The sequence below is a fragment of the Notamacropus eugenii genome, chromosome 3 (genome assembly GCF_028372415.1).
Source record: "Notamacropus eugenii isolate mMacEug1 chromosome 3, mMacEug1.pri_v2, whole genome shotgun sequence".
Lineage (NCBI taxonomy): Eukaryota > Metazoa > Chordata > Mammalia > Diprotodontia > Macropodidae > Notamacropus > Notamacropus eugenii.
Genome location: NC_092874.1, coordinates 386467333 through 386488625, shown reverse-complemented (window position 1 = coordinate 386488625; position 21293 = coordinate 386467333). Strand labels below are relative to the sequence as shown.

The 21293-nt window shown below is 38.4% G+C and overlaps 2 protein-coding genes across 3 annotated transcripts in view; both read left to right on the top strand.

Moving 5' to 3' along the window:
• EIF3B (eukaryotic translation initiation factor 3 subunit B) overlaps nucleotides 1–15646 on the top strand; it is a 29702-nt gene extending 14056 nt beyond the window's left edge. The window contains exons 10-19 of the mRNA XM_072597712.1: nucleotides 77–287; nucleotides 2087–2159; nucleotides 4357–4479; nucleotides 6568–6646; nucleotides 7543–7681; nucleotides 10708–10833; nucleotides 11450–11527; nucleotides 12185–12293; nucleotides 12666–12784; nucleotides 14064–15646. Of these exons, the coding sequence (XP_072453813.1) occupies nucleotides 77–287; nucleotides 2087–2159; nucleotides 4357–4479; nucleotides 6568–6646; nucleotides 7543–7681; nucleotides 10708–10833; nucleotides 11450–11527; nucleotides 12185–12293; nucleotides 12666–12769 (1042 nt within the window). The 3' untranslated portion in view covers nucleotides 12770–12784; nucleotides 14064–15646. The remainder of the gene's footprint in view (nucleotides 1–76; nucleotides 288–2086; nucleotides 2160–4356; nucleotides 4480–6567; nucleotides 6647–7542; nucleotides 7682–10707; nucleotides 10834–11449; nucleotides 11528–12184; nucleotides 12294–12665; nucleotides 12785–14063) is intronic.
• A 3125-nt stretch (nucleotides 15647–18771) lies between these two features.
• LOC140497130 (kinesin-like protein KIF19) overlaps nucleotides 18772–21293 on the top strand; it is an 87722-nt gene continuing 85200 nt past the window's right edge. For both annotated transcript variants that reach the window (XM_072597711.1, XM_072597710.1), the window contains exons 1-2: nucleotides 18772–19200; nucleotides 20222–20302. In XM_072597711.1, the coding sequence (XP_072453812.1) occupies nucleotides 19063–19200; nucleotides 20222–20302 (219 nt within the window). In that variant the 5' untranslated portion in view covers nucleotides 18772–19062. The remainder of the gene's footprint in view (nucleotides 19201–20221; nucleotides 20303–21293) is intronic.

Here is a 21293-nt window from a genome sequence, read left to right as displayed (position 1 = left end):
TGTTAGTCGTTATACTTATCAATTAATCATAATTCATTTATTATTATGATTATTATAATAATATTTTTTCCCACAGGGACTTTTCTTGGTCGCCTGGCGGTAACATAATTGCGTTTTGGGTACCAGAAGATAAGGACATTCCTGCCAGGGTGACCTTGATGCAACTCCCCACTAGACAAGAAATCAGAGTTAGAAATCTGTTTAATGTTGTTGATTGCAAGCTTCATTGGCAAAAGAATGGAGATTACTTGTGTGTCAAAGTAGATAGAACTCCAAAAGGTACCCAGGTAAGTAACTACAGTGATTACCTGGTTTCCTGCTAACTTGGGCTTTGCACTTCATGTTTAAATAGCCCCATTCAAATTAAGATATTTTTATTTTGCTACATTATAACAAGTTTTTAAAAATTTTTTTGTTAACTCATTTACATAGTGGCTCAAGATTTACAAGGTACTTTTGTCACGACGAGAGCTTTGTGAAATAAATATTTTCCCCACTTAAGAGAGAAGGATACAGAATTTGAGAGGCTAAGTGTGACTTGTTCAGAAAAAGCCAGATAGCTGTTAAGTATCTGAGCTGAGTTTTGAGCCCCTCATCTTTTGACTAAAGCCAGCCACTCTTCTACTACCTCTGCTTCCCTCCTCTGTGTAGCAATAACTCACATTTGTATAGCACTTTATGGTTGTATGTCATTGAATTTTGTGATTGATAGGAAAGTATTGGATACTGAATTTGTAGCTGCCGTGTCAGTTTACTTTGTTGTAGAAGGACAAACATTTTTAAAAATTAACCAGAGAGTTGATTTTTCTCTCACTCTTGTTCCCTTTTCCAATTGATAAAAGGGAGAAATCCAAAACCCTTGTAACAGATATGTAAAATTAAGAAAAAGAAATTTCAGCATTGGTCAAGGCCAAAAAAGGTATCTTTCATTCTGAACCTTCAGTCTCATTACCTCCCCAGGAGGTACCATCCTCCATCATCTGTCTTCTGGTAAATACTGTTAGCCAAGAGTTCTCACGTTGATCAGAGGTCTTTGTTTTTACAGTGTTGTTGTCACCTAAATTGTTTCCTTCATTTTGTTCATTCTCCATCAGTACTTACAAGTCTACTGAGGTTTCTCTGGAACTGTCCCCTTCATTATTTCTTGCTGCATAGTAATATTGCACTACATTCATGTATCATAATTTCTTCCATTATCCTCTAATTTATATCACTCCCTTTGTTCCCACTTCTTTGGATGAACAAGTAAATAAAGCATTTATTAAGTGTTTATGGGCAAAACATCATAAGTGGGTGAAGTGCTGGGATCCTGATAAAAGAGTAGGACAGTCTCTGCTCTGGAGGAGCCCAAAACATCCCATTGCTTTGACACTATGAAAAAAAATGACCATTATAAATATTTTGTATATCTGTACATGAGGAACAGAAAGTTCCTTTTCCTCTTTTTTTAGTCTTACTGGGAGGATAGGTCAGAAGCCATACACAGTTTAGTAACTCTTAGGACAAAATTTCAGATGGCTAGAATGACTGGCCCAGTTAATGGCTCCACTGTCAGTTACCAGTATGCCTGATTTTCCCCACAGCCCCCCTAATAGTGGTCATTTTCCTTTCCTGGTGATCTGAGTGTGAAGTATAATGTCAGAGTTGCTTTACTTTTTTATTTCTCTAATAATGATTTAGAAGATTTTTCACGAAGCTTTTGATAATTTAGATATCTTCCTTACAAAACTTCAGTTCACAGTGCTTTAGACCATTTAAACCAGCTGGGGGAAAAACTTCATTTAAAAAAAAATTATTACTTAATCTCACTGGAGTTAGAATCAGATGATCCAGTTTTGCTTCTCTTGTATTATAGTCGGGCAGATAATGTACTGTTTGGGGACAAATCACTTATCTTCAGGGTAATCATGTTTGTAATGTGTAAAATAAAAGGATCAGATTTGAAAACCTTTTAAAGTACCTTCCAGCTCCAAAGGTCTCTCTATGACTGACTTTGGAGCTTTTTCTGGATTATTACTATTGCATGGTATTATATTTTATTGTATGTTACTATATTAAAACAGTATTTTTCCTTACTTTTAAACAGGGTGTAGTAACCAACTTTGAAATCTTCCGTATGAGAGAGAAACAGGTGCCTGTTGATGTAGTAGAAATGAAAGGCAAGTTTCACTTTTTTGTGTTGTCTTATGGGCCATGTTTATGTAACTAAACAAGGGAAGTGCTTCTGGTTTTTAAAATTTGAATAGGAATTTTTACTCCAGTCAGAATTAACCAGAAGCTGAATACATGTGATTCTCTTGCAAATATTTTATTTTCAAGTTGAAAATTTATAAAACTGTGTAAGTAAGAGATGAAATGCTTTTAAAATAAGATAGTATTTGTGAGGTGCTTTGTAAACCTTAGGGTGCTACATAAATGCTATTAATAATATTTAGTACGTACTATCATAAAAGTGAACTTGGTAGTTGCCTTTATTTTGAGAAAAAGTTATTAGTGATTGCATTTGACTTTTCCAGCTTAATTATTTTTCTTTTAAAAAATACTTACTTTTATACTTTCTTACGTGATGGAGATTTCTCCCAGTATCCCTTCTCCTAGCCTTCTCAGAAAGCCATTCTGTATAACAAAGAATATTTTTTAAAAGGGAGAAAAAAAGCAAAAACAGAGAAAAATAATCAGCATAGTCAATCAATACTTAGTATTGAACCTGTACAAAGGAGTGGGGGGGTATTATCTCATTTCCCTGCTTTATTTTTCATACTCTTGACTTTTTTTGTGCTTCTTTCCATGTACATTGTTGTAGTCTGTTTCCTTGATTCTGTTTATTACACTGTATCAGATTCCATGCTTCTCTGTATTCACACTTGAGGTTTTTTATTTCTTAGAGCTCAGTAATATTCATGTACCATGATTCTAGCCATTCCCCAATTTATGGGCATCTACTTTGTTCCCAACTCTTCGGTATCCCAAAAAAGTGCTGCTATAAATATTGTGACTTTGTGATATATGGGGCTTTTCTAATTATCTGTGACTCCTTGGTGTAAAAGCCTAGTTGTAGAATTTCTGGATCAAAGGCTATGGGTGTTTTATCGCTTGCATAGTTCCATTTCCAACACAGTTTGGTTGTACTGACTCCCAGCTCCACCAGTAATGCATTAGTATAGTGTGGCTGTCTTCGCACAACTTCTCTGATGTTTCCTATTCCCACCTTTGTCAATTTGTGGACTGTGAATTGAAACCTCGAGGTTGTTTTAAGTTTGCATAGGTCTTTAATTATTAATGATTTAGAACATTCATATTTTGTTTGAATATTTTAGTATTAGATGAAGATGGCCTACATCAGAGGTGTCAAATTCATTGGAACCAAATTAAAATGTACTGAGGAATGTTTAAATAAATTACGTAATATAAATTAGAATACAGTACAACATCGATGATATTAATTTTATTGTTTTTTAAGTCAGTATGAGACCTGCAGGGATAGGAATCCATGGGGCTTTATACCAGTCACCCCTTCTCAGTCCACTGACATAATGCTTGTGTGGGTGGTTGAACATAGCATTTTCATGCCTCAAGGAAAGTGCTAAGAACACCACATACTGGACTAGAAACATTCCTAGGAACAATTTGTAACTCAGTATTAACTAACATATTTGTGAAAATACTTATTTCTGTTGTTTGAAACTCTACTTTTCTAAGGGCATAATTCTTCCTTTTTTGCCCATAATGGGTTACTTTTTAAAAAAATAACTAGCATTTACATTGTACTTAGAAGTTTGCAAAGCAGATTTATACACTTACCTTACCTGATCCTCCAACAACCCTGTGAGATGGGTGCTATTATTATTCCCATTTTTTTGTGTGAGGAAATTTAGGCACAGAGAGCTTAAGAGACTGCTTACGGGAAGCAGTCCCTGGATTTACTTCAGTTTGGCCCATTGGTGTTCTCTTACAAAGATCATACGTGCGTTAACTTACCAAGTTTAATATCCCATTTTAAGCATAAATGTGTCTTCATCTTTGGTCTGTCTTGGAAAATCATTATATTGCCTAACAGTTTGTATTCCCAGGTTTGTGACGACCAAATGAGAAGTGCTTCATAAGCCTTAAAGTACTGTGTAAATGCTAGCCATTTTAACTACAGCCATGGGGTAAGACTGATTGATCTGTGATTGGCAAAGGCCTGGGTTTGACCTGCAGTTTCTTCATCTGTGAAAGGGGGATGATGTAACCTGTAGTATTGACCTCGCTGTTGTTATAAGGCTCAAATGAGATAATGTTAGTTGCACTGTAACCTTTAAACCACTGTGTAAACGCCAGCTTTTACCAAGGAGGTGTGACCTTCTTTTCTTCCAGAAAGCATAATAGCCTTTGCTTGGGAACCGAATGGCAGTAAGTTTGCTGTGCTGCATGGTGAGGCGCCTCGAATATCTGTGTCCTTCTACCACGTAAAGAACAATGGGAAGATTGAGCTTATCAGTAAGTAGACATCGTTGCCTCACTGAGAGCAGAAGCCTTTTCCTTTCTGTTCTGTGTCAGTGATGTTGTATGGTTGTCTCTTGTGAACGGTGCTCATTTTACTTACATAGGAGCCAGTATTTCTAGTCGCCTAAACTCGCATAATCAAGGGATTATTTAAATTTAAATGTGTAATAAAGATAAAAAGTGAAGTACAGTTTAATCATCGTGGATAGGGAAGTTGAGGCTTTTTTGGAAAACGTGTGTTTTACAAGAACCTCATGTGGAAAGTGTAATGAAGTATTCTTAGTCATACTTTTGAATGAGTATATCCTAAGCAATAATTTCCCTTGTTCTCTAGAAGATGTTGTTCCAGATAGCCTAGCTGTCGTTGCTGTGTCATTATGTGACTTGGTAGTAGAAACTTACTTGGAAGAGTTGATCACATTAATTGACTTTGATCAAAATAAAGCAAAAATAAGCAGTTGAAAGTTGTTTGGGAAATGGGAAGCATATTTTTCTATTATACTTTCCTCACAACTTGGATGATTTATATTGTTCTTCCAAAAAGTATTAGTTCAAATTAAAAAATGTCTCCTGGTTCTCTTTAAGTGAGCAAACACATTCAGAAACATCTTAGCCACAAAGACTAAGAAGATAGTCTTAAAAAAATCAAACTTGTAAGAATTACGTTTTAAAAATAAATATGCCACACTGAAGTCTGTTCAAACCATAATTTAGCAGCCATAATATTGCAGAAAGGAAAAATAACTGAATAATCTCTGTCTACAGTGTCTGTCTCCTATCCTCGTCATCCCTGCCTGTTAAAATTCTTGCCCAGTTAGAATTCCCTCCCTCCAAGAAACCTTCCCTGTCTGCCTCTGGCAGAAACAATTTTTGCTTCCTTCAGATCTTCCCTAGTGCTTCTGCGTTTTTTATATTCTCTGTTTTGCCCTATGGTAATTGTCTGAAGAGCAGTGAATGTTGTGTGGCATTCCTTGCAGTTAGTCTAAGTTCCAGAGACAGGAGCCCCAACGTGCTTGTCTTTGTGTCTCCCCCCTCCCCCCTCCACCTTGAAAAATGCTTTGCTGTATAAGAGGTGCTTTAAAAAGGTTGGTTGAATAGATGGATGGATGGATGGATGAATGCTCTGAGCTAGACAACCATACGACTTTATTAACATGTTTAAGATGAATAAATAAGTTTAAGTTTCTAAAAATAACATTGAAGGACATTTAGTACATAGACCTTATAACATTATTTTGGCTGCTGGAGGTTGTTCATTATTTCATATTGGCTGTGTTTCAGATAGGTAAGGTTGCCAAGTAAACAGCCTCTGGGAAAGTGATCCTACAAATTTGAAAATGAGATGTTTAATAAAATTTTTTTTAATATAATATATATTATATATGATAATATATAATAATAATAATATAATAAAAATGTTTAATAAAAAAATTAAGCAAACAGAATTTTTAAAAAATTCTGAAAAAGCATTTTTGACATATATGTATATATAATTTTTTTTTTAAAGTGTAGGAATAAGCTAACAAAAAAGAAACTTCTAAGTGGAATTATTTGCCCAGATCATCCTCTTTTTAAAAAAGATTTTCATGGGAAAGTTACGAGTTCATCCACTTAAGCAGTGTTATTAAGGTTTCCAAATTTTTCCTCTTAGCCCTTTAAAAGGAATTTTAAACTATTATTTTCTTTAGCCTTAAATAAGGTAGTCTTTTGTGAACTCTGGAAAAACTCTAAAAAGACTGGGCTTTAAAAATTTTTAAGTAGCATTTTATTTTTTTTTCCAATGACATGTAAAGATAATTTCTGATGTTCATTTTTTTTTAAAAAGATTGTGAGTTCCAAATTTTCTCCCTCCCCCCAAGATGATAAGTAATGTGGTAGAGGTTATATACTACAGGCTTGTTTTTGAAGCATGAGTGGATTCACTACAGAAGTGATCAGTTAATTTCCTAGTAGGCCTTCTGGAAACAGCATAAACTCATCACCAAACCCTCTTTGCTTTGTGGTAATTTTTCTTTTATCTCCTCAGGTAAAGGACAGTTCTCTTAAGAAGAAAATTTTAACAAAATATTTCCTTCTTTTCAGAAATGTTTGATAAGCAGCAGGCAAACACAATCTTTTGGAGTCCCCAGGGACAGTTTGTTGTTCTAGCTGGTCTGAGGAGGTGGGTTTCTCTTATTAAGTGCCTTTTGCTTGTCTTAAGAAATTCACCATATGTGCCAAACACAGAAAATTGAGATTTGGTTCCTGTTCTTTGGATTCCCTCTTTGTAACATGAACAATTGTCCCAATGTTTGAGGTGTTTTGTAGAAAATATATTCTTGTGTGTTGGAGAGGTGATCTTATCTATCCATCTCATTTTACAGATAGGGAAACTGAGGCCCAGATAAGGAGTGACTTTCCCCAGGTCACAGCCATAACAAGTGGCAAAAAAGAGATTAAGCTCTTGGCCTCTGGTTACAGATGCTGTGTTTTTAGCACTCTGTCATCAGTGTCCTTAGACTTGGGGCTGTGTGATGGAAGCAAATAAAAGTGTGATTTGCAAATGCCGATAGACCTAATAGACATTGATGCGTTGTAATTTCTATTGATCATTTTCAGGAAGCTCCAGTACTCTGGCTTAATTGAGTACTGACTTACCATTTCCTCTAGTAATAATACTTTCATAGGTTGCATATCTTCCTGAAGGAAAAATATGTAGTCACCTTTGAGAATATCCTGATTTCTGAGATCAGTCAAAGGCCCTCTTCTTGTTTCTCCATACACTGACCATGATCACAGCAGGGGTAGTGCTGCAAGGAACACGGTTCTCATGTCACTCCTGTGCTGTTGGAATGTACTCCCGTGGTTAGCTTGTCCACTTTATTTTAATGTTGTTGCCGTGTTTGCTGATCTCTGAGGTCGTAGTCTTCCATCAAATGAAGTGCTGTAGATCAAGTTGAGAGATGTCAAAGAGTAGTGAGGCGCCTTAGTGGTTTACTCCTTCCCTTAACCTTAGTTTTCTCATAATGGTCAGCGGAATAAAGCTACTTGTGTGTAATGACCACCTTCTCTCTACAGCATGAATGGTGCCCTGGCATTTGTTGATACATCAGACTGTACCATGATGAACATTGCAGAGCACTACATGGCTTCTGATGTTGAGTGGGATCCAACGGGCCGTTATGTTGTAACTTCTGTGTCCTGGTGGAGCCACAAGGTAAATTGTTGCTGGACCTTTGGAAACAGGCAGTGAATGGCATGGATAATGCTGTGACTCCCGTGAGTGTCTTGTATTGTCACACAGTGCCTGTTTTCCTAAAATGTCTTCATCTAATAGAGGCCTCTATGCCTTGGAGAGCCTACCCCACCCCCACTCCTACCCCATGCCCCTCCTCTGCCCACTGGGTTTGGGTGTACTGAAATATCTTAATAATATTGAATTAATTCTTTGCTTTTGTGACTTGCCTCCTTGCAGTAAATAAGCCTGTTGGATATCACCTGCATATCCTTTTCTTAAGGCTGCTTTATATAGCTTATTGTTGACATTAAGTCTGTGGGGTTGGCCTACTGAGCACCGAGGTACCATGAATTCCTGGGGTAGGGAAGAAAGCATGCAAATTGTCACCTTCACACATCGAATTTTATATTGAGAGAATTATGGAAGAGAAGGTAGAGTAGACTTCAGCCAGTGAATGCTTTGAGCCATAACAAGCATTCAGAATCAGCTCGTAGTCAAGATTAGGCCCTCTTGGACAGTTAAAAGACCTGAAATTTCATTCCTGATTCTGACTGGCTCCTAGATATATACGCTGTGGGCTGTTTCTCCCTTTAACTTCAAGCTTGGGTGTCCTGTTGACCTATCCAAAACATCATTCTCCACTTCCACCAACTGCCACAATTCCCAATTTCTGTCAAAAGGAGCACCACTCTTGCTTTTTCTGGTTTGTAACCTTGGTTGTTTTTTTTGACTAGTCACCCTCCTTCACGCCACATAAATAGGCAGTTGCCGTTTCTCGCTTCTTTTCTATCTTCCATCCTCTGTCACATGTGACCACCTTCTTTACTCAGCCAGCTTCTGCCTTAGAGGTCAACCTCAATTCCTATGTGATGTATTTTCCTCCTTTGGTGTTTCACTTTGTCTGCTTTGGTCCAGCCTCCTCCATATCGTTGCCAAAGTGGCAACGTGTGGTATCCTTAAAAGTGGCATAAATTGTAGGTATGAGTAATTCACATCCCACATCCCACCGACATACTCAGTAATCCCATTACCTTCTTACTGCGATGTAGCCAAATTGGGCTTGTGAGAGACAGACAGACAGACAGACAGACACACACACACACACACACACACACACACACACACACACACACACACTTACACTTACTTGCACTGTTGTACCTCATCTTTCTTTAAGCTGTAGTTCTATCTTCTCCATGAAACCTTTCAGCTGCTCATGCCCAAACTTCCTGGTATTTGTCTCCTTTTAGTCTTTTCTGTTTACTTAATTTCTTGTGATCTCTGTTAGAATGTGAGTTCCATACATCAAGTAGGGATTATTTCATTTATGAAATTTGTATATTTGTAGCCTGTTGACTGTCTGGCACTTAATTAATGCTTGTTGGTTAGTTGTTTCAGTGGATATTTCTGTTTTAGTGGAAAGTTTTTGGGGGCTAGAGTGAACTTTTACTTTGGAGGGCTGTTGTCTATAGACTACTGTAGGGCAGAGCTGACAATATTTTGAGTAAAATTCATGATTATTCATCAAAAATTAGGTACCTGTTATGCATCAGGTACTAGAAATACAAGTTCTTGGGGGCATGGGATACAACATGTACAAAACTAAGAACACTCCTCCCTTCTTGGAGGAGGTAACACCTGAACTGAGCTTTGAAGAAAGTATCCTGAGAGGTAGAGAGGAGGGAGGGGGTTTCAGGCCTTGGGGAATGGCCCATGATCTAGAGGTGATAGAAGGCAGCTCTGGAACACAGAGTGTTAGATGGGGAGTGATGTGGAGTGACACTGGAGAGGTGACATTGGAGTTGATTCCATAAAGGACCTTGGGTGTCAGGCTAAGGAGTTTGACTTTTTGTAGATTTGGGGTTAGAGATTTAGAGCTTGGAAAAGGCTTTAGAAGCTATTGAGTTCAGTTCCTCATTCTGTAGATGAAAGAGCTGAGGCACAGAGAGGCTAAACAACTTGTCTGTGGTCCCATGCCAGTTTGTATTTGAGGTAGGATTCAAACCTAGGTCTTCATGACCAGTGCTTTCACTACCACACTGTACTGCCTCTTCTAAGCTGTGCTGCTTTCTGGATGTAAGTGGAAGGACACTAGCGTTTTAAGTGGAGAAATGTCATCGTCAGACCTGTGCCTTAGGAAGGTCATTTTGGCAGCTATGGAGGATAGATGGAAAAGGAAGTGACAGGCTGTTTCAGTAGCATAAAAGAAAGATAATAAGGGCATGAAATAAGATGGTGACTGAGTGAGTGGACAGGAAGTGAAGGTAGAATCAGTAGGAATTTGCAGCTGATGGAATATGGCTGGGGTTGAGGGAGGGAGTCAAAGATGACTGAAGTTATGAACTTGGGTGACTGTGAAGACAATGGTGCCGGTAGAAATAAGGTGGTATCTATAGAAGTAAGGAAGCTTGGAAAAGGTATAGGTTTAGATGTAAAATGAGTTAAGTTTGGGTCATGTTTGAGGTGCTTATGCGACATCTTGGTGGAGATGTATAATAGGTGTTGGAGATTCAAGAGATTGAGAAGGAATAGTCACCCCAGTAGGAGGAGAACCAAGAGAGTTAAAGGAGCCAAAAGAGAATAATGTATTTAGGAGGAAGGCATAGGATTGTGAACAGTGAGAAATGGACATTGGAGGTTGAAGTAAGGAATAAGAATAGTTTTAGGAGAAGTGAGCAGAGGAAGAACTGGAAGGACATGATGGAGAGGAAAATACCAGTCTTAAGTTCTTGATGGCAGAATGAGGGAAGATGGGGTTGAGGGGGTAGTGATTATTAGGTCAATGGTACGACCACCTCATGGATGGCTAAGAGGAAACGTAGGTTGTGGGTTGTGTGGATGGAACTATAGGTTAGTGTTCCAAGAAAGACCAGCATAATTATTGGCGTGCTCTTTCCCCCTCCCTCCCAGTTATGTTAAACCTGGAGTTATGTTACATACAGAGGATGATTCCCTGGATATCAGCGTACATTCCTAGTCATATATTTCACATTTACCACTCTTAGGTGGATAATGCCTACTGGCTATGGACCTTCCAAGGACGCCTCCTTCAAAAGAATAACAAGGATCGATTCTGCCAGTTGCTATGGCGGCCTCGGCCTCCAACTCTGCTCAGCCAGGATCAGATAAAGGTATGGTTAGGTTATGGAAATATTCATGGCCCTGGAGGAAGATACTAGTTTAGTTTTACCTTGCATTTCCATTGATATTTAGGGAATGTGGATAATGATATTCTAAGACCTCAGTCTTAAGGGGGAACTCTCTTTTTAGGACAGTGGAATCTAAATGAAAAGCACCAGTCTTAGGGGATTTATCCAGACATTTTGCGGCTTCTCACTTCATCTTCAGAGACTACTAGTCATTTAAAAATATATCAGTACCATTCCAAGAAGTCCTGTATGAACTGAAGTGGTGAATGGGAAATAAGTGCTGAAGGTTGTTTAAAAAACTTTAATGGATTTAAAAGCAACGTTTCTATAGGATTTGCATAATTATAATGAAATGAGTTAATAATATTAGGTCAGAGCTGAGAAGAAGACTCAGTAAATCCCAGGGCTAGAGAAGAAAGCTCTTCTAGATGAAGGGGAAACCTGCTTTTAAAAAGAATGTAAGATCACTTGGATACTCCTGGGGGGGAGTGTATCTATTTAATCCTTGTGGGTGACAGTTCATCCTGGTAATTTTGAAGTTTGCTTTTGGATTCAGAATTTGTATGTTTAAGTCCTGAGTGATTTGTCTTTGTTTTAGCAAATTAAAAAAGATCTAAAGAGATACTCCAAGATTTTTGAACAGAAGGATCGTTTGAGCCAATCCAAAGCCTCAAAGGTAAGTTTTGTTCCTGACCTCAATAAAAGGTTAAAGGCAGCTTTTCCGTGATATAGAAAAACAAGCATGTTGGTTATTGGAGAAGAGAGCATTATGACTACACAGGAAGACAAGGACGCAGTGAAATGTTTTTTCCACATGGAGATATTGAAAATATAACTAAAAACATCTTAGGGGAGATTTGAAGCATTAAGGAAACATCAAATTGATGCACTTGAAGTGACTCTTTATGTAAGAGTATAACCCCAGTTGTTGTCACTACATTTTAGTCCTATAATAGAATAAAAATGTTAGTTTTTGCCTAATAATAGTAAAGATGCTCTGTATCCACAAACACTTTTCTGTATAAAAGATCAAGTCACAGCTTCCAGGATAAGGTTGTTTCTCTCCTCCCTGTCTCTATTCCCCTACCCCCAAGCCAAGCTACTAATCCCAGTAAAGGAACTATATTCTGAAATGCAGGAAAATCAAGAACAGAGAAAGACATAACCCCAATTTCCCTTTTCCTTTGTTCTCTTAGAATTCTTTAATTAAAAATTTTCTTTTCAGGTTACACTAATCAATAGTAAAAGATTTTCTGGTGATTTTAGTATTTACGTGATGCCTCAGGGACTCCATTCTAGTTTAATAACACCTTTCACCTACATTTTTCTCTAGGAATTGGTAGAGAGGAGACGAACAATGATGGAAGATTTTAGGAAATATCGGAAAATGGCCCAAGAACTTTATATGGAGCAGAAAAACGAGCGTCTGGAATTACGAGGAGGTAAACAGCAAATACTATAATGACTATTTCTTGGCGCTATGTAAATTTGTTCTGTTTGGAGGCTAGTGTTAAGCTGTATTAAAAGCACCTTGGCATCTATTTATAGTGGAAACATAGTCTTTCATCCTTGAAAAATTTTAAAACCAGAAGTTTTACGTTCATTCTTGTTTGAATACAGAAGTGTTTTTTATCCTTTGAGCAGTCATTTGGTATTTCAGCCATTGAGTTAAAGGAGAAAGAAGAGGTATCAACTTTTTTTTTTAAGTTTAGTGAGTTCTTTTGTAGCTATCAGTTCATTACAAACATGTAACACTGCAATTGGACATCCAAAGTGCTCTCAGTCCCTAACTTAATAATTTCTTATTTTTATAGGTGTAGACACTGATGAACTAGATAGCAATGTTGATGATTGGGAAGAAGAGACAATTGAATTTTTTGTCACTGAAGAAATTATTCCCCTTGGAAATCAGGAGTAATCTGATAAGGTCCTGGTAAGATGAACTTTTTGTTATATTGTCAGTTTTCTTCTTTCCATTCCAAATCATTATCTTTTTAGGATGTAAAATAACTATTTGTATACATGCAGCTAAAGTCTTTTCTGTGACCAAGCAGCAGGTGGCACAGTGGATTTAGTGCTCTGCCTGGAGTAGGAAGAACTGAGTTTAAATCCTCTATTGGCCTCAGTTTCCTCAACTGTAAAATGGGGATAATAGCAATACCTACCTCACAAGCTTATTGTGAGGATCAGATGAGATAAGTATTGTAGAAAACTCTTAGCACAGTGTCTAGCTCCTAGGTTTTCCTTATTTCACAGTCAAGACTGTCCATTGATGCCATGTTTTCTCTTTGTAGCATAGTCTATTTGGTATGTGGCGGTTAATTAGATTGAAGATAGCTGTCAGAACTTTTCATCTGAGGTTTCCTAGATGGATACAGTACCATTTCATAAAAAGTTGAAACATTTGAAAATTACTAATAACTAAAAGGTGAATTTTAAGAGGTTATGGGGTGGAGCATGGCCTGGAGCTAAAATTAACTGGTAGAAGGCACATTCCTCACCACCTAGCTATGGGTCCCTCCTCTGTCTCTGGAAAGCATTAGGGGAGGGGCAGGGGGAGGGGCAGGGGCAGGAAAGTCGACCTCAAGCATTGAAGTAAGGCTGAGTGTCCCCATGAGGATGTGTTGGTATTACTCAGCCTTGAATTTCACACAGTTTCACTCATCAGCTCTGCTTGGAAAGGATTCCTTTCCCGTAGGGACTGCGCTGGCTTATTCTGTATCACAGAAGTTAGCTTTTAAAAGATTGTAAGAACATGTTTGAGTTTCTTTACATCACTGAAGCAGCGACACTTACTGCTGTCTTATTGTCAGGATGACAGTGAGAGACTGATAAGTAGTTTTGGCTCTAGCAGTGTTGTTTATCTTACGTGATAACTCCATTTGGGTAGTTTCTGATCCTTGAATGTGTTACTTATCCTTGATTTCCTGTTTAATGAAGTGGTGAGCTTACCGTCACCAGAAGTATTAAATAAAGACTGGGATCTCATTTATCAAAGATAAGTTAGGATAGATTTCTGGCATTGGATTGGAGATGAGATTCAACCATGCATTTCTATTCTGTGATCATAATTGCTTCATCTGCTTGGAATATTCCAAGGGAAAGGGAGTGATAACCATTAATTTTAATTGCACATAGCCCTTTCTCTAATAAAAAATACGTTTGCATGTTCAATAAAGTAAATATTAATCTTTTTCTCTTAATCATTGCAGCATTGCCATATCTCGTGCCAGGAGTGGAGTTCATCCTTTTGCAGAAAGCCTCCACAGCTGCTGAGTTATTTGTGTTTTCTCTTGCTCTCTGGACAGTGAATACACCTGGATCCTTCCATTCTGACACATTTTGTGCCTTTAAACCCCAGTGTCTGCATTGTGGGAGGTTTTAAGGCACTGCTTTTAAATTGTTACTTTTGGGGGATTTTTAAAAAATCCAGAACCACCAGTATTTGCTCCTCAGACTTTTATGCAGGGCTACTGGCAGGTAACTTTTGATTACTGCTCTCAGGAGCATTTCTTAAGTGTATCATCCCCACAACCACACAATGTTGCCAAGTGCATGGACTGGTGTTCTTTTTGTCCCGGAAAAAATCTGCAGGAAAACAGTGTATCATTCATGTTTTAGTGTGCTGAAGCAGCACTACAGTGGGCTGTACCCTCCGCCCTTCAGATTGTGATAGGGTTTCTCAACAGGTTGAACGTGGAAAATAAAAAGCAGACCTATGTTAAAAAGTCGTCTTTCTCATCTCTTTTAAACCTAGAAAACTGATTTACTTGTTTTTCTTCCACAATCTATTTTCAAGGCAGAACTGTGTTGGTGTGTATCCTTCCGATTCTTTTATTTATGCTTCATTTAAAGGAGTGTTGTACTTGAATGATGAAACAACGTAGAAATTGTGTGCTTTAGCTGAGAGCTCTTCAGAAAGTGTTAAGAGCACTACAGGTCCTAAAATTCCTGTCATCTCACTTGATGAGCACCTTGCACTCAGTCTCAGAGACACGCAGAGACTTGCTTTGGTTGAGGTTTCATTTTAGGACTATGGTCTTCCCTTTGAATATTTTAAATGTCACATTCATACTCAAGGGGTAGCTTGCAAGCCCTCATGCTCTTATTCTCATTTCATTTTTAAACTGCCTTACTAAACCCACTGTTGTACTCTCCTTGTCCTTTGATACTCTTTGCCTCCCTCCTATCAGAGGTCAGGGTTCAAGGGTTCTAAAAGGCCATACTTAAACTGGGTCATCTTTATAAAGCTCCAACTCAGTTCATACCAGAGAAACAAAATTTTTACTGGGATGAAAATTTGGTAATAGGTTCACCAAGAACTAAATTCTATGTGGCGGATTACAAAGGCAAAACATCCTTGAAGTCAAATCTGTTGGGATTGAAAGACATTCTTGGGGAGGTTTCATAATGGACAAATTTTCTAGTTTTTACCAGCTGCCCTTAACTCCTAAGGTGACTGGTTTGACACCTTTGTATACAAAAGAAAGCAATATGTGGTTGCTTTCAAGCTGTTCTTCCTCCACTTTCCTTCTGACCTACTACCTTTTTAGGTAGTTGTATTACTAACTTAGTGTACTATATTTTAGAGTATCTCAGGTCACTCTTTTCACATTTTTTAGATCTCAGTATATCAGTACATAATTAGTTTCTTGAGTTTACCAGAGAATAATGGTGTGTTGTCTGATAATCGATGGATTTTTAACAGGGCTGTTGCAAGATTAGCACTTGATGTTTTTTAACTTCATAGTTGTAATTGTCTTACATAATTTATAAATAAAGGATTTCTGAAATATTTGTGCTTGATTTAATAAGCTTTCCCTCCAAATAAATGGATTTTTGTATAGGTTTTCCAGAATTAGTGATAGGTTTGTACTAATGAAACAGGTAATACTGTTCCCTACTGACATTAGTAGTATAAGTGGCCTTATTAATACTGATCTACCAACTGAACAAAGCAGGTTCTATTGGTAAGGTCTACTAATTGAAAACAGTTATACTGAATGGTCTTCACTTGGCCTTCACTTGGGGCCTTTCTGCTTCCTGCTTTGCCTTTTCCGTGTTCTTCCTAAAATGTGACCCTTCAAACTGAGCAGAATACTCCTTGTGTGGTCTGGCCACTGTAAACCACAGTGGGGTTGTTGCCTCCCTTATTTTGATTCTCTGCCTCTGTATCTTCACAATTTGGTGCAGATCTTGTGTTTGATTTCACATGATTCTACCTCACTTATTCTAATTCAGCCAAACTGCCCAACCTACTACTCTATGCAGTACATTCCCATCTCCAGCCTCCGCCTTTGCCCAGACTATGCCTCGTGCCTATAGAATGCTTTCTCAGTCCTCATCCCTGCCTCTTGCTCTACTTCCCCTCAAGGCTCAGTTTGTGCCCTGTCATAGAAGGCCTTCTCTGAGCAAGCCAGTTTCTAGTGTGTCTCCTTCCCCAAAATTACTCATTATTTTGTATGCTTTATATTTGCTTATGTATGTATGTTTTAGAATGCAAGGTTTGATGGCAGAGAGTTTACCATTTTGTGCTTCTATCCTCAGTACTTAACACACCACCCACGACATAGTTGGTTCATAATAAACTTATCGAAACAAATATGTATATGTATAATATGATACATATAATTACTACATATTGTAGTCTAAGCCGGTATTTGACATAATGTTGAATTGGGCAGCTAAACATGATTCAAGGGGAAGAGATTTACTTAACCTGCTTTTGGAATTCTGGTCCTGTTTCCACATCTGTAAAATGAGGGAAGATGTACTAGATGATGGCTAAGATCTCTTCCCAGCTCCAAATGTTAAGCCTAGATTTGTTTTTATTTTAACTAAGATTTTATTGATGTCATTTTTTTAGATCATAATTTTCCCTAGTATCACTCCCTTTGTCACATAAACCCCATCCATGTACCGTTTTTTAAAAAGAAAGGCACAGCTGATCATTACATTGGAAAAATCTGAGAATGTGTACAGTGTACCATACTTTGTGATCTCTGACCTCTACATAGGATATAGAGTGTTTTCTCATTTGCAATATTCACTTCTAACTTTTGTGATCTTTCATTTGCATTTTATAATTGTGTACATTGTTCTCTTGATTCTGTTTACTTCCCTGAATCAGATCGTGTAAATCCTTACTTCTTTCTATCAAGTTAGTAACTTCAGTAGCATTTGTTTAAGCTTATCCCAGTCGATGGGAATCTACTTTGTTTCCAACTTTGCTGTCACAGAAATTGCTGCTATAAGTATTCTGGTGTATAAAGGGTCTTTTTTCTTAGCAAGGAACCCAAAGGGAGAGATGAGAGGCAAGTATGTGCTAAGCAGATAAGCACATGAACCCTGAGTAGCTTTTGCCAGATTACTGGTCCTGCTTCCTGTCAAGATCTCACAGCCTTTATTTGAGGAAATAACTCCTTTAGAAAAGGGGTCAACCATCCCCGCTAACTGCCAAAAAGCTATCACACAGGACAAGCAAGCCAGCCTAGCTGAAGTACTAAGGGAGAGAGGCAAAAGACAACGTGCCAGGCAAAACAAACTACCACCTTGAAAAATCTCCCTTCAAGCCTTGATGGAGGCAGCCTAGGACTGAACCTAAGGGTGCTGGGAATAGCAATGCTTCTAGCCCAGTATCCTCGGCTATTATCCCGGGAAGGAACGCCTGTAGAAATGCAACCTGGCAATTCCTGCAGGTGCTATACCCACAGCCACCAAAGACCCCCTCCTCCCCCCAAAAAGCTTTCCGACAAGGTCATTGGCACTGTCAAATATTTCTATGTTAGAAACTGGTATTTTAGAAGTGAAAATGACATTAAGAAGCATTACTCTCTGCCTGCTGTTGTACTCTGTGTACAATGGGACTTTTTGGTTTAACTTTTAACTAAACGTGTTGTCTTCCCCATTAGAATATGAGCTCCTCAAGATCAGGGACTGGACTTCTACTTGTATCCCTAGCAGTTAACACAGTGCTTTACACATAATAAGCACTTAATAAGTACTTCAGTCTTTATTAGTAACTTCATTGGGGCATAAACCTAGTAGTGGAATCTCTGGGTTAATGGATGGGTTTTTGTCAATTTATTTGTATAGTTTCTTTCAAAAATGATCACTGATTAGTAGTTCCAATAACAATAAAAGTATCTATATTCCAATAGCCCCTCCAAAATTGCATATTCCCATATTTTATCATCTTGACCAATTTGCAAACTGTGAAGTAAAACCTTAGGGTCGTTTTCATTTGTGTTGATCTTATTAATAGATTTGGAGAATTCTTTCACATGGTTGTTAATAGTTTGCAACTCTTTTAAGGACTATTCATATCCTTTGATCACTTACCCTACATTTTTTAATTAAAAATGTTTTTTAATCAGAACTCTACCTTCACTCTCTTTTTCTCCTTATCCCCAGAACAATTGAGAAACGGAAAAAATTCATGTTACAAACATGTATTGTCAAGGCAAATAAATTTCTTTATTGACCATGTCCCTACCTACCATTTCCCTCCCTCCCACGTCTTTTTCTGCACTTAGATGAATAGCATGTTTTCATCATTTGCCCTCTGGAATTGTGGTTATTCTGTATGATGGTCAGAGTTCCTAAGTCTTTCAAAGTTGTTTATTTCTTCCTAAACTAGTATTGTATAAATCGTTCTCCTGCTTCTGCTCATTGCATTAGTTTATTCAAGTCTTCCCCAGTTTCTCTGAAACCATCCCTTTTATTATTTCTTGTGGTAGCAACAGTATTCCATCACATTTATATACTATAACTTGCTAAGCCATTCCCCAGTTGATGGATACTCTCTTAATTTCCAATTCCTTGCGCAAGAATGCCGCCACTTTCTGCATCTGATGATCCCACCTCCCTCCTGATGTCGATTACCTCATCAGTTTCTTGCAAACTGAGGTTGTTCATTATCCTTCCTCGGAAGTTAAACTATTATTTAAAAGCCAGGATGCTCTAGCCCAGGCTTAAGTAAACTTCCGTCTAGGGAAGCTGATAAGAGTGAGGGGAGACTTGAAGCTCTCTACAATCAAAACCTTTCCCAAGCTACTCATATCTGGGTCCTTCCCTCGAGAACCTCTTGGGATCCCGCGTGGTGATGTCATCCAGAGCCAGCCAGGGATATGATGAGCATATCCGTGGGGACTGCAGGTACCAAGGGGCCCCATCGGTGACTGGGAGGGCACAGGTGTGTGGCTCCGTTCCATGTCCATTCTTATGCCCTCCCAGCTCAACGCGCCCTCAATCGAGGAGCGCTCTTCCCGGGCCAGCAGCGGGATCGGGGGCCGAAGCAGCCCGGCCATGAAGGAGCTCCCCGCTGAGCCTAAGGACCAGCAGCTCATGGTGAGTCCGAGCTTCGCTCCCTTCCTCGCTCCCTCAGACCCACAGCGGGGCGGTCTGGGTTTCTGCCTCTGTCCCTGGTCCTCTCTTTGCTCGCAGAACTGTCCCCACTGCCTTTCAAGACCTTTCCAATGTCTCCAAATCCTGAATCCTCTCCTCTCCAGGAGAGCTCTCAGGTGTGTTACTCCATCTTCCTCTTTCTTAGTTTCTTTGCCCTTCTCAACAGCTCCCCTACAGGTTTCTCCATCTCCCCACCCTTAGCGCTATAGTTGTTTCTTCGTCTTAAGGGACTTCTTAAGCAGATCCCGTCGCCCCCATGCCCAGGCTGGCATTTTACATGTTGCCCTCCACGACCCAGAGCTACAGCTCTTCAGGAAACTCATCCTCCCTTAATGGACGAGGAAATTCAGAAGAAAAGTCGGGGGAACTTGTTATAACATTGAAATAGATTGGGCCCCTTCACAAACACTATGAAGGTTGGCTCTAGCAGCAGGAAAAAAAAGTTTTCATAGCTCCTCTAGGAATATAATCATTTCTCCTCTGAGGGCACTTTAAGTCAGGAGGGCGTAAAAAGAGTGGGCACTGAGCAGAGCCACACACCTGTGCTCTCCCAGGAACCGAAGAGTTTAATTTGAAAATATTTTTTCACCCAGTGTATGATTTTGGAAACTGATCTTTCTCCTTTCTACAAAGACTTGATTTATTCTTTCTAACATGAGATGTCTGCTCCCTAAAGAGTTCATTTTTTTAAAATTAATAAACATGTTTGAGTTTGAAGGGTTGGGACCTTTTTTTTAGGGGGAAGTGTCTGGTGTTATTGATTTCCCAGTATTAAAAGAGGAGTGAAATAGGGGTAAAGGAATTCCTAAAAATAATCTTTTATAGAGTATAAGATGAGTATAATTAATCAGAAAGAATTTATTGGTAGAATAGTCACTATTAATAGTCTATTTGCATACCTTTTTCAAAAGACCTTTGGAAGGAAAATTGAAAAAATAAATCTGTAATACTTCTCTATGTGCAGGTAGCACTTCGGATCCGCCCAATTAATGAAACTGAACTGGATGAGGGAGCTTCAGTCATTGCCCACAAAGTGGGTGATCAGGTGAGAATGGGGATTTTGTAGCTTAAGACAGTATCTAGGCCATGGTCAAGGTGGATTAAAAAGTATACTTATTGCAATCTAGAGATCCCATATCACTAATGACTCCATGCCACTAGGTGGCATCTACATAGTGCAGTGTATAGAATGCTCAACCTGCAGTCCCAAAGACCCAAGTTCAAATTTGATCTCAGATACTAGTTGAGTGACTCTGGGCAAGTCACTTAACCTCTGTCTCCTCCGTTTCTTAATCTATAAAATGGGGACCTCCTAGGATTGTTGTGAAGATAAAATGAGATATTTGTAAAGTATTTTGCAAACTTTACCACATAAATGCTAGCTATAATTATTGTTCTATATTGGGAAAAAAGCAAATAATATTCTTTAAGCAACACTGTAAAATAAAGACAAAAAAATACAATTATTCTGATTGCACAGGTATAGCACTAACACTCAAGTATCTTTAATTTACTCATCCTAAAAATAAGGAGAGTCATATTGCTATCTATCCAACATGATTAGTAAGAGGGTCAAATATGATTGTGGAAGTAATGTGTTTAAAGTACCATAGAAATCTTAAATTTTATTATTGGGTGCTTGCTATATGCCTGGTTTAAAGAACTTATAAATATTGATTGAATAATGATTATTAGCCATGTTGGAATTTAGTAATAAAATAGATTGCAAGATGGTGTTCCTGGAGTTGGAGGCAACATCAGCAATAAAACAGCAGCAAGAATTTCCCAATTCTCCATCCTCCTCCCTCCATTAACTTTGTACCTCTAATTGTACTTTCACATTCTGCCAGATTTTATATTTATTTATGTCCATCTTATTTTCCCTGCTATATTCCATGCTCCTTTAGGTTAGGGATGACATCTTACTTACCTTTTGTGTGTTGGGAACCAGAAAGCGCACTGAATTTGGAGTCAGAGGTTCTCTGTTCAAATCCTAGTCTGGCCACCTACTAGCTGAGCCACCTCAGCTAAATGAC